Raw genomic sequence first — 13,248 nt, forward strand, 5'->3', positions numbered from 1 at the left:
GAAGATGCCTGAGGTGTCATCTGCTCTGCTCCCTGCCTTCTGACAAGCCAACTGTTATTGCCCCCACTTTGCAGACAAGACTTGTGAGGCCCAGGGAGACCCACTGACCCATATGCAGATACAAGGAAGTGGTGGTGGTGGGTACACTCTACCACGAAACAAGACAATCCTGCGCTGTTAAATCAGTGACCGTCCACGTTTCCAAGGCCTGGAGAGTCTATTCATTTCTTTGTTTTCTCCAGTGCACAATAATTGTTCTCCCTTTCTCTCTCTGGGCGCCTCCCTCCCACTTCCAGGCAACCCTGGGGTTGGAAGGCTTTCTCCTTTAGGACACAGAAGGCCCGGGGCCCGACTTCTGAACGGATATCCGGCCTTCAGGATGCAGATGAGGCAAAGGCCTCATTGTTCCTTAGGGCCAGCCCTCCCCTCAACTAGACTGGAGGATAACTCATCGCAGACCCCAGGTGTCCCAAGTCCCATTTCCCAGGAGCGGGGGCCTTGAGACGAAGCAAGGGACGCTGAGCGCAGATCTGGGGTCTGATGTCCTGAACATACAGTGGAAAAGCGCTAAGAGCCCCAAGATAAATAGGCAAAGAATTTGAAAACTAATTCCCAATACCGGCCGGGTGCTGTTTCTTATTAACGTTCCTGACTCCAGCGATTCCATCTGTGTTTTTATTGATGGGAATGAGTTTGCATGTAATGACGAGCGGTCATTTGCGGGCCTCGGGTGCTGGAAGGCAGGTTATTAACAGGACCAGCCGCTTACCACGCCGGAATGCACGCCCCCCGCCCCGCCGAGAGTTGCAGCCCGGCAGCGCGGGAGGTTCCAGGCGCAGAGGGCCAGGAGGTGGTGCCGCGGTCCGCGTGGACTCGCCGCTGCACATCCACCCCGAGGCCGCCAGGGGGCGCTCGGGCTGCGCGGTTGCCGGTGCCGAGTCGCCGCCGACTCATAGACCCCTTCGCGCCCTCGGAGGAAACAAAGTACACCTTTGTCAGCAACCGAGCGCGTGTGCGTCTGAGACGGCGCACAGTGGCCGGTCGCCGCGTCCAGGGCCCGCGGGCGCGCCTGGCCACCGCCTCTGGGCTGCAGCCCCCGCGTGGGCCCGGCGTGACCGGGAGGAAGGGGGGTGCAGCGCGCGCTTGGGCTGGCTTGACCTCCCTCCAACCCCGGGCACGCTCCGAGGGGCGCCCAGGACCCGCACCGGCTCCTGCCCGGCCGCAGCACTTCGCCCGCCGCCGCCGCCGTGGTCCGTGCTCTTCGCTTTCTGGGTTCTCGGGAGGGCCGGAAGCGGGCGAGCCGGAGCCCCGGGCGTGGACGTGCGAATCCGGGGCTCCGGCTCGGCCGGACTGCCTTTGCTTCTCCCGCTACCCTCCGCAGCCGCGGACCACCCCTTATCCGCGCCCGCCTTCGGAGTACAAGTCTCAGGGCGGCTCGTGGACTCTGGTACTACAAGTCCCAGCAGGCCCCGCGCCGCGAGCGCCGAGGCGGGAGGCGCGGCCCATCCTGGCGCCTGCGCTGTGCAGCCGCCCGAGCCAGTTAGTACCACACCCCCGGGAGGGACAGAGGGGAGGCAGAAGCATCCGAGGCATTAAAGCATCCGAGGGAGCCCGAGGGGAGGAGAATGGAGTGACAGAGAAACGCGGAGGGTGGGGGGTGGGGGGGAGACAGTTGAGGGAGGGGGGAGGGGGGACACAGAGGGAGGAAGAAGCGGCGGCGGCGGCTCCTCTTTGCAGAGGGGGAAAACTCCGAGGGATAAGAGCCGGAATAATGCGGTAGGCAAGGCGGGCTGCTTGCTCCCGGCTCCGGCAGCAGCGGCAGCAGCCCGAGCAGCGGCAGTAGCAGCGGCAGCACCCTTAGGAGCTGACAGCCCCGCCGGCCGGCTTCCTCGCTGACCGCCGACTGTCAATGGAGCTGGAAAACATCGTGGCCAACACGGTCTTGCTGAAAGCCAGGGAAGGTAAGAGGCAGGGCTGGTGCCTGGCGCATTCGCCGCGGGCCGGGGTGCGGGTGTCGGGCGGCTTGTGGGCTGGGGCTGTGAGTATGCAGGATGCCCGCAGTGAGTTGGTCGCAAGCAGGACACCTCAGAGAGCTGCTCTGCAAACACTTCAGGGTTCCTGCCCTAGTGCTCAGGGAATCTGGACTTGGGCAGAGAAGGAGAAACGTTGAGGTTGCAGGGATTAGGATGCTAAAATATCCCCTAGTTTCCAGCTCTAACCTTAGCAGATCGTGCCATCTCGGCAGCTGTTGAAAGGTCAGTTGGAAAAGCATTCATTCAGGAAGAGATGGGCAAACATGCAAGTGAAATAGCTTTTTCGAGTCGGCCCAGGATGGTTGTGCGAGTGAATTGGTGTGCGCTGGGGGTGGGGGTGGAATTAGCAGAAGCCAAGTCTTTGCTTGCGCAGGCAGAGTTGATATAGGCTATTGCTGGAAACCATCCGCTGGGAATGTTTCTTAGGGAAATCCCGTCGTGTGGAAAGAAGCCTTTTAATGGCAAAGTAAGATGTTGAGGAATTCGTTTGTTCATACAGTGACAAGAGAGAGTGACTGTACAGATCACCTAGAAAATAATGAAGGATTTCAGGGGTAGGTTTTTTTTCCCCCTTTGGGGAGGGGGAGAGATAAGTGAATTTTTTTTTTTTTTTTTTGGCTCAGTTAAGAAGAGAAAGGTAAGTGTGCTGATGCTTGATGCGTTTCGGATGCAAATCATTAGATTTTCTGCACTTGGCTGGTAGGGAATATCTTCATGGAGTGGGTAAGATTCCAAGTCAAGAATATAAACACTTTTTGACTCTTCCTTGAGATGGGAAAAAGAGAAAAGAAAAAGAGAAAGTGGCGCAGAAACTTAGATGCTTCCGAAGTGATTGCATGAGGTAAACATACATATTTAGGAGCACCTGGAATTTATGTAACATCTCTTTTACCAAGATTTGAGCTCTGGGTGCAGCCTTTTTATGAAGGGGGAAGTGGTTTTCCCTTTCATGGGAGGAGGCTTTATTTGACACCCACGGTAGAACGCAGCCTGACTATGGTTTTGACTTCAGAAGAATACTGGGGGAATAGCCCACGAAAATATCTTACCTTTTTAATATTTTCATTCACCCACTTTGATGAATGAAGGAAGACTTTCTGGCTAACAATAAAACGATTCATGTTTATTCAGCCGGTTTCATCACCTTGCGGCACTGTACACGAAGAGTTAGTAGGTGATGCACAGCCCAGCGGCTTCTCCAGGGTTCACACCGTAATTTCGGCTTCACTTGTCTTTAAAGCAGTAACCTGGAAGGTTTGCTTTGACAACTCCAGCGGAGTTGAAAATATGCAGGTCGGTCCCTCCCATCGTTCAGCCTTGGTGTGAACACTTTTAGGAGAGGCTGTTACTTGGTGACCTAAGGATCTAAGGGCTGAATGTTTTTCTTTTTTTTCATAACCCGACATTTAACAAATTCGAGCAAGGTGAGAGGCTGGTGGGTTCTCTCCTGAACTGAGCTGTGCGTCCTGGAGCGGAAGACGGGGAGAAAACAGCCCCCCGCTGGCAGCCTTTGCCGCCGCCACCTAGTGGTGGGATATGGTTGTACAGCTATGGGCTCGGGGACTGGGAAAGTTTTCACCCTCCCTCCATTCTGAAATTTTTTACTGGGAGATCACGATTTTGGTTGGAGGCTTTGCAAGTTTCACTGGTTTCTCCTGTTGCCCCGGGAATCCAGCTACCTAGATTTGCTGCGCTGTATGTTCGTTTGCCTGGAGCTTGCTCTTCTCTCAGCGTTCGGTTGCTTCTTTTAAAATGTTTTACTTGGAGTGGGCAAAGTGTTGTCAATTTTTCTCCTCCAATTTGGTCTCCCCAGCTTTTTTTTTTTTTTCCACCGAGGTGAACTCACCGTCTGATATTTTTGTCTGTGAGGTTAACAAATTGATTTTCTCAGAACCTTAGGGAAGAGAGCTACAGTCTGGAAGTGTATATGGAACGATGAAATTATAGTGATTAAAAGTTCTAAAAATGTGCCTTTTGCTTACTTTTTTTTTTTTTTTTTTTTTTTTTTTTGTCTTTTTGCCTTTTCTAGGGCTGCACCTGCGGCATATGGAGGTTCCCAGACTAGGGGTCTAATCGGAGCTGTAGCTGCTGGCCTACACCACAGCTATAGCAACGAGGGATCCAAGCCATGTCTGTGACCTACACCACACAGCTCACGGCAACGCCGGATCCTTGACCCACTGAGCAAGGCCAGGGATTGAACCCGCAACCTCATGGTTCCTAGTTGGATTCATTTACCACTGAGCCACGACAGGAACTCCTTTTCCTTTTAAAGTCTTTTCAATTTCTCTTTGAGGGTTTGGTAGTCATCTCATAGTGAGAAAGTAACTCTTGACGATGCCTTTGAAATGGAGAGAGCCTTGCCTATAAAGACTCAGAGGAACCGACATGTGAAAGAGAAAAATGAATCATTTACATGGAATCTTGATTTTGAAATTTGCATCTCTCGTCCCTCTTTCTGTCTTAGGTTCTTGATTTTAAATGTTTTCACTTTCTTCTTGCTGGGTCTTTATTAAAGATTTGAGCACATAGATTCTAATTAGTGTGGAAGCTTTTAGAAATAAAACCAATTTAGGAGTTCTCATCGTGGCTCAGTGGTAAACGAATCCGACTAGGAACCATGAGGTTGCGGGTTCGGTCCCTGGCCTCACTCAGTGGGTTAAGGATCCGGTGTTGCCGTGAGCTGTGGTGTAGGTCGCAGACATTGCTCAGATCCCGCGTTGCTGTGGCTCTGGCGTAGGCCGGTGGCTACAGCTCTGATTGGACCCCTAGCCTGGGAACCTCCATATGCCGCAGCAGCGGCCCAAGAAAATGGTAAAAAGACAAAAAAAAAAAAAAAAAAAGAAGAAGAAATAAAATCAATTTTTTTTTCTTCTCAGTTCTCATATACTCAGTCATTCTTTTCAATTAAGTAGTTCTCCAAATAATCATATTATTCAAATATTCAGAAATGAAAATCCCAGTCCATTTAGTGAACTATCTAATATAAAATTTATGGCATCTTTAAAATTCTGAGTTCTTTAGAATGTTTAAAACTACTTCTTACTTGAAGATTCTTGTGAATGGTTAGAGATGAGAAACATAATTGGTGAATGTGAAATTTAATTCAGTTCACTTAACAAAACACATTGTAAACAATTTAAAATGTGGCTTTCAAGTAAAAATCACATTTGTCCCAAACAGTAGAGAAACAGGCCTTGAAGAAAGACAGACACACTCTCAAATGCTATAAAGGAATCTGTAGTTGTTCATGTTGGTGGGGTAATTTGGGGGTCTATCTTTTGTTATTGTTTTGTATCCTTAAAGGCAGATGTCTTCTAAATTGTATGTAAGTTCAAATTTTTACTGTAATAATACATGTATAAAGTGGAAAACATGAATATGGCAATAAAACAAAATCTGTAAGTGGATTAGAGTAAGAATGATTCACTGTTAGTAATTAGAAAACGTAGGAGCAAGTTGTACCTTTGCGATAGTTGTGTTGAAATAAGAAAAGAGGAGTTCCCCGTGTGGTACAGTGGAAATGTATCTGACTTGTATCCATGAGGATTCGGGTTTGATCCCTGGCCATGCTCAGTGGGTTGGGATCCAGTGTTGCCATGAGCTGTGGTCTAGGTTGCCGATGTGGCTCGGATCTGGTGTTGCTGTAGCTGTGGTGTAGGCCCACAGCTAGAGCTCTTACTCAGCTCCTAGCTGGGAACTTCCATATGCTGCACTGGCCCTAAAAAGCAAAAAAAGAAAAACGAAAAGAGAGTTTCCTTGTGGTGGGGCAAGTTAAGGCTCTGGCATTGTCACTGCAGTGGCTCGAGTCACTGCTGTGGCATGGTTTTGATCCCTGACCTGGAAACTTCCATGGGCTGTGGGTGTGGCCAAATAAATAAATAATAAGAAAAATGAAATAAGAAAAGATTGAGGAGTTCCCATCATGGCTCAGTGGTTAATGAATCTGACTAGGAACCACGAGGTTGTGGATTTGATCCCTGGCCTTGCTCAGTGGGTTAAGGATCCGACATTGCCGTGAGCTGTGGTGTAGGTTGCAGACATGGCTCGGATCCTGCATTGCTGTGGCTCTGGCATAGGCTGGCAGTTACAGCTCCGATTAGACCCCTAGCCTGGGAACCTCCATATGCTTCGGGGGCGGCCCTAAAAAAGACAAAAAAAAAAAAAAAAAGATTGAGATCTGAGTTCAAAATTTTAAAGCACCCGAATGGATTTTGTGGGCTGTTTGTTTATTCTGGTTTCATGAGAAAACGTCAACTTGATTACTCTTAGGAATTCAGATGCCTCCTAAAAAGTGAGGTGGTTAAGGAAAAAAAGAAGTTGAGACTGAATTCATGCCAGTTTATGGTGATGAGCTAAGTGATTAAGCATTTAATGAAGAGAGATCCAGACTATCTATCTATCTATTTACATTTCAGAAATCTCAGAAAATTGGCAGGCGAGCTAGTGCTGAAATTACAGCAGGGAGAGAGAGTTTGCAGAGTGCCCGTTGGGTTTCCTTTTGTTTTTATTGTTGCAGTCAAGGTTTTCGTGTTGTTCTCATCCTCTGGATCCGCTGCCTCACCCGAGAGTGCGCCGTGCTGAGAAGAAATCTTGCCAGGGGGCACCTTTCCTTTCTTCTCAGGCCAGCAGTGGCCGTAGTTGATCAATAAAGACGACAGAGGGAGTATTGATCACATTTTCCTGAGCTTGATACTGACGGGCACCAAGCACAGGAGCCGAGACGTCGGAAACGTAATGACTTTGCCCTTGGTCAGGATGTTTGAAAAGCTGAATACGCGAGGCCCTCTTGCTCAGATATCTCTGTGACTTGTCAGCCTGGACCCTCCTGATGATTAAGATTAGGGACCCGGGAAGAGGTGCCGCTCAGGGCTGGCAGAGGCTCAGGGCTGGCAGAGGCTCAGGGCTGGCAGAGGCTCCGGAGGGCTGGGGGAGGGAGCGAACCTGCATCCAGCTGGCTAGGGGCAGCCGCTCTCCCCTCTTTCCCTTGTACCCCCCGTTCACGGGGGACAAAACCGAAATGCCTGTGTCTTCCGTGATGAGAACGTTGGCATGTCTCTGCAGCCCGCAGCCGTCTTCCTGCCGTCGGCAGGCCGGCTCGATCCACCTTCGACAATCGGCTCCCACGGAAGAGCATCCGTCTTCCGCCTGCGGCGGGCGGCTCAGCGTGGTGGACGCTGCTGGGCCTGTTAAGTCCAATGCCATCATGAAATAAAACGGCTTTTATCTTTTTCTTTTTTTTGGCCTTTGACTTTTTCTAAGTTTCTATTCCATACTGACAACTCGGAGGTGGAGAGACCCAAGGCACATGTTTCCAGAGGCCTCGCTTTCTTTCCAGTGATGATTTTAATTAATCTTGCCGCCTGTTTTTCAAACCATCAGATAAATGCCCACAAGACTGTCATCTTTCAGTAGCTTAGCTGCTTCTTGTCAGATTCTAAACGCCCCAAAGCTTGATTCTTCCAGTGCCCAAACAATCCTTGTTTAACTTATGTCTTCGGCAGCCGTAACTCTTGTAGTGGCTTTGCTAAATGATACCCTCTGGGTCTGGGCCAAAGACTTTCATACCATTCAAGTGAATTTCAGGAAAGCGCTCAATATAGGACCAAAGTGACCTTTACCAAGGGACCTTCAACCCAGACTTAAGAAATTATAGTGTTCTAACAAAACGGTTCCGGGACCATGGACAATTGGTGGCTTAATGTAAAGCATTATCATATTGAGACATTTTTGAAATAAAAAATGTCTTATGGTTCCTGAAAGATCTCACCGTAGTAAATCATGCAACTCAGAGGTGAAACTTGAGGAAACAATAGAAAGGGGCTAAAAACAGGTGACATATAAAAAGACTTCAGGAATTTCTTCAGTCTTGCTACCTCGCAGCCCCACACCTCACTTCGAAATAGAATAGTGAATGGAGTTCCCTGGCGGCCTAGCGGTTGGGGATTTGGTGGTGTCACTGCTGTGGCTTGGGATTGACGAGAACGTTTGCATGTTGGAGGCACAGCCAAAAAAAGAAAAAAAGAAAAAAGAACAGTGAAGAAAAAGGGTTTCTTTTTTTCTTTATTTTTTTTTTTAGGGCTGCCCCCATAGCATGTGGCGGTTCCCAGGCTAGGAGTCAAATCAGAGCTATAGCTGCCAGCCTACACCACAGCCACAGCAACGCTGGGTCCGAGCCACATCTGAGACCTACACCACAGCTCACGGTAATGCTGGATCCTTAACCCACTGAGCAGGGCCAGGGATTGAACCCGGAACCTCATGGTTGTTAGTTGGATTTGTTTTCGCCATGCCACAACAGGAACTCCGAAAAAGGGTTTTAAGAAGAGATTTTTGGAGTTCCCGTCATGGCACAGTGGAAACAATCCAACTAGGAATGGTGAGGTTGAGGGTTCGATCCCTGGCCTTACTTCAGTGGGTTAAGGATCGATCCGGCGTTGCCATGAGCTGTGGTGTAGGTTGTAGGAGAGGCTCAGATCTGGTGTGGCTGTGGTGCAGGCCTGTGGTGCAGGCCAGCAGCCATAGCTCTGATTAGACCCCTAGCCTGTGACCCTAAAAAGCCCCCCCCCAAAAAAAAGTGATTTTAAATGCTTAAAATGCATTATGTGGGCTTACATAATAGGAGTGACTTCTACTTTGAAACTTATCCTGTAATATTTCACTGAAAAATTTTATTTAAAAACATCCTAAATATTGAGATGATTTTACTGTATAAATAAAACTTCTTAAAATTTTATCTTTTGGGGGTATTGATCAATTTAGTACTATCCAGACAGTGGAGAAGCACTGCATGTAGTATAAATCATGCTATCTTTTGAAGAGAAAGCAGTAATGGCCCAACTAGACTTTGCCTCCTCCCCTGGTTTCTCATTTGGAGAAAACCCTTCTCTCTTTTTTGGCCGCCCAGTGGCATATGGACTTCCCAGGCCAGGGATCAGATGCCAGCCGCAGTTGTGACCCACACCACAGCTTCGGCTCTGCCAGAGTCTTAACCCACTGTGCCACCCGGGGATCGAGCCTGCGTCCTATGGCACCCCAGTGAGAACTCTGAGAAAACCATTCTTAAATTGTCTTCTGACGTTTTTACAAGGGTAAAATCATTCATTCATTCATTCAGCATTTGATTGTTGAAGGACTCATTTTGGATATTTGGCCTTGGAGAGATGCAGCTAGAGGTGGGTGAAGAGATGAAATTGGGCATCATTTTTATGTTAGGCTTTTCAGCTGATAAATCAGATATGAGTAGAACCAAATTATTTTTCCCGAAGAGCAGAAGCTGACTGTGGTGTGGTCTGCTTAGCTGGGAACTCTCTGTTGCTACTTTGCTGTGCCTAGAACTTGGACATAGCCTGAGGAACCAAAACATGATTTCAGGATAATTCGAAAGTCATACTTGAGGGATTAGTCTGAATCTGGGAGACAGCTGCTAATTTTCCAAAACACTGTGTCTTTATGAAGGTCAGTTCCTACACATGGAAACCACCAAAAACAGTAGCAAGAGGCCCTGTAGTTGAGGAATAAGAAGATCTAAGAGGAAACTGGTGAGCACAGGTACCTTCCAGGCCTTCCTAGGGCAGCAGCCTGGGCCGCAGGTCTGGAGTAAAGTTGGTGGAGGCCGCCTTCCTTTCTGGGTTTTTGTTGGGATTGGCTTGAGCATGTCCTCTGGTATAGCCTGTCACCTGGAATGACCTGCAAGTGTTAAAGATGTCTCTCTGGTCCTCTAAAGATGTGCTTGCTGTCTCACACGGTGGCTCCTGACTACATGTGGCTGTTTACATTAAAAAAAAAAAATTAGGAGTTCCCGTCGTGGCGCAGTGGTTAACGAATCCGACTAGGAACCATGAGGTTGCGGGTTCGGTCCCTGCCCTTGCTCAGTGGGTTAACGATCCGGCGTTGCCGTGAGCTGTGGTGTAGGTTGCAGACGCGGCTCGGATCCTGCGTTGCTGTGGCTCTGGCATAGGCCGGTGGCTACAGCTCCGATTCAACCCTTAGCCTGGGAACCTCCATATGCCGTGGGAGCGGCCCAAGAAATAGCAACAACAACAATAACAAAAAAGACAAAAAGACCAAAAAAAAAAAAAAAAAAAAAATTAAAAAAGGGGTTGCCTGGTGGCTCAGCAGTTAAGGATCTGGCATTGTCACTGCTGTGGCTCAGCTTGATCCCTGGCCCCGGAACTTCTGCATGCTGTGGGTGTGGCCAAAATAAAATAAAATAAACATTTAAATTAATTACAGTTAAACATTCCATTCCTTGAGCTCACCATTCACATTGTAAGTGCCCAGCAGCCCCATATGGCTGGTGGCCACCGTGCTAGAGACGGAAGATGTGGAACCATCAAAGCGTGGCAGAAAGTTGACTCGGAAAGCGATTCTCTAGAGTTGTACATGTTGAACTAAATCAGAGTGTGATAACCCCATAATTTCTAACATGAAAATTGGGAGAAGGTACAGAAGGGGCAGAGAGGGAAACGGGGCAGGGGGAGGAGAGGGAGAGAGACAGAAGGGCTGGGGAGGAGTTCCCATCATGGCTCAGTGGAAACGAATCTGACTAGTATCCACAAGGACCCAGGTTCGATCCCTAACCTCGCTCAGGGGGTTAATGATCCGGCGTTGCTGTGGCTGTGGTGTAGGCCAACAGCTGCAGCTCTGTTTCGACCCCTACCTGGGAACCTCCATATGCTGTGGGCGCGGCCCTGAAAAAAAAAAAAAAAGACTGGAGAATGGAGATGGGGTCAAAGTCACTTCAGAGAAAAATGCAGTTGGTAGACAATCAGAGATGTTGGTGGCAGGAGTGAGCCACCCATATTTCCCTTTGTTTTTCATATCTTGGGAAATTTGCCTAGGTTGAGCAATTGACTGTCCCGATTCAAATTAAGTGCACGTTATAGATGCACAGAGAGCCCCGTTTCCTTCTCGGAACTCCTCAGGCGAGGATATTTTAAAACCATTGTTTTATTAAGGAAAAAAGTTGTGTGTACAGTAACTCCACAGAAAGAAGAAATGAAAACCCTTTCTATGGACTTTAAAAAGGGGGTCGAAAATGAGCAGGACAATAGATAAAACCAATGTAAGGGTTTCCATTTCTTTTGAACAAGACGGATTGAAAGAAGATCACAAGAAAGATGTCAAAAACCATACTGTCCTTATACCCACTTTAAAAAATGATTTCTGCTTAAAACTGTGTCTTGTGAGATTTGAAACATTTTAACGATTCCCCGGTTAGAACACACTTAGAAAGCAACAGAAGTTTTGGAAACAGTAAAACAGTTGCTGTGCTTCGGTGTCCAGGCAAAGTATTTGAAGTTGCGCCAAAGAGTCAACTGGTAACCTCCTCCTGACAGAGTCAGTAATAAATTAGGCTTATTTCCACTGGGCCTGTTTTGTCTCTAGGAATTCGTAATCTGTGGAATATCAATATTTTTTTAAAAGGCAACAATGAAATAAACCTCAAAGGACAATTTAGGGGTGGTGGTGGGGGGGTGGCCTGTGCAGAAAGTAAAAGAAACCAAGATAAACAGATAAGAACATTCCTGTGTTGGGAAGTGGCAGAAGCTCACTGGCTGCCAGTGCCTGGGCTGCCCCAAGGCATCTCAGTGGGTCCACTTGTCTGTTCTCCACTTTCCAGAATACGGGTCACCCCTGCTTATCAGATGGGGAAAGCGACACAAAAGAAAGGGAGTCAGTTGTCCAGGGTTACTTAAATTGTGGACTTCTCTGGAGAAACTTGCTGAAATCCTTTAATGTTCCAAGAGACATCGTTCCCCTCTTCTGTTGTAATGGAAGCGAAAAACCCTCACGAGGCCCCCAGACCAGAAATGAAATCCATTTCTCAGGGTGGTAAGTTTTGCAAAAACTGCAATACATTTGCCATTGTGGACGAGGAAGAGGGTCTCTCTCTGATTCCCTGGGGAAAGAAGCAACATGGGACTCTAAGTGCCTTCCCAGACCCCAATTTCAGCCAAATGCCTAACTGAGAGTGGTTGGATAAAGTAATTCTTACTAAGTTGTGAATGACTACCTCATGGTTGGTGTTTCCATGTAAAAACTAAAACTGTTTATCAGTTCAAATGAACCTGTGATTGTGTAGGGGAAATATATACGTTTGGTACATGCATGCGTGCACCTGTATGTGCCCGCACCCCTGGCTGCAGGCCTTTCTGGAGCCCATCACCTATATTCCCCCTTTCCCTTCATTGCCCCACCTCCCTGCACCTCACATGTACCACTCACCCAAAGAGCAAGATCAGCCCAAGTTCTTCTTCATCCTGGCAGGGCTTGGGGAGAATCTTGAGTAGCCAAAGAATTATCCCTGAGGGACAGAGGGTTAAACGAGATGGGCGGTGGTGGGGGCACATCACTGGCAGCTGAGCTGCTTCCGTTCCTCAGCAGAGCCAAGACATGGGCACCGGGCAGGCCAGTTCCTGCTGACATCGGCCTATCACGTGCAGGTCTCGTCTGCACTGAGCCCCCCATCCTTGGGTGCTTGTTACCCCTTGAGAGATCCTTGCCCCAAGCACCTCTGCCTGATAGTGGTACCTTAGGTGTATGCTCATGTCTCTGCAGCTTTCTTCGCTAATAAAGAAGTAGGGGGCGGAGTTCCCTGGTGGTGCAGTGGGTTAAGGATCCGTGTTGGCACTGTTGTGGCTCAGGTTGCTGCTGTGGGTTTGTTTGATCTCTGGCCTGGAAACTTCCACATGCCACAGGTACGGCCAAAAAGAAAAAAAAGTAGGGAGCTGGGGTGGAGGCTCTGGGGAAGCCTACCGGAGTGAGTTCTCCCCCAGGTCACAGGCCATCTCCCCCACCACCAGTCCCTGCAAAGAGAATGTGTGAAGCAGCCTTTTTCCCCAGATAATCTCTCAGGGTTAACCCTTTCCATGTTTCAGGGTTAACCTTATGGGTATTTCCTTTTAGAAACCAGACTCTGTGTGTGTGTGTGTGTGTGTGTTTTGCATTAATTTAGCAGCTTTACTTTTCAAAGATCTCTGTGAGCTGGAGTCTCTTCCCTTGGGATTGCTGTCAAACTTGAGACCTCTTGCTGGAGAGGAAGCAGTATGATGTCACCAGCCCAGTAATGAAGGGACAGAAAGTTAAGCCTTTGATCTGTTCCTGCAGAGAAGGTGAAGCTCTGTGCTTAACCGCTTCAGGAAGGGAAGGCAGCGTGGGGGTGGGGGTGGGGTGAAGGATAGAATGGCCCAACTTCAGAGTAGAGAGAACC

General features: G+C 48.5%; 1 protein-coding gene across 2 annotated transcripts in view; it reads left to right on the plus strand.

Annotated features, from left to right (window-relative positions):
• The first annotated feature begins 1,691 nt into the window (after nucleotides 1-1,691).
• Nucleotides 1,692-13,248, plus strand: part of GRK5 (G protein-coupled receptor kinase 5) — a 233,900-nt gene continuing 222,343 nt past the window's right edge. For both annotated transcript variants that reach the window (XM_084995690.1, XM_001928584.7), the window contains exon 1: nucleotides 1,692-1,961. Coding sequence is in view for 1 of the 2 variants with exons in the window: in XM_001928584.7 (XP_001928619.1) it covers nucleotides 1,910-1,961 (52 nt within the window). In the remaining variant the exon portion in view is untranslated. The remainder of the gene's footprint in view (nucleotides 1,962-13,248) is intronic.

Source organism: Sus scrofa, chromosome 14, assembly GCF_054392235.1.
Source record: "Sus scrofa isolate SSC_HxYL_T2T_F1_AM1 chromosome 14, Sscrofa_HxYL_maternal_Yorkshire_Landrace_v2.0, whole genome shotgun sequence".
Taxonomy (NCBI): domain Eukaryota; kingdom Metazoa; phylum Chordata; class Mammalia; order Artiodactyla; family Suidae; genus Sus; species Sus scrofa.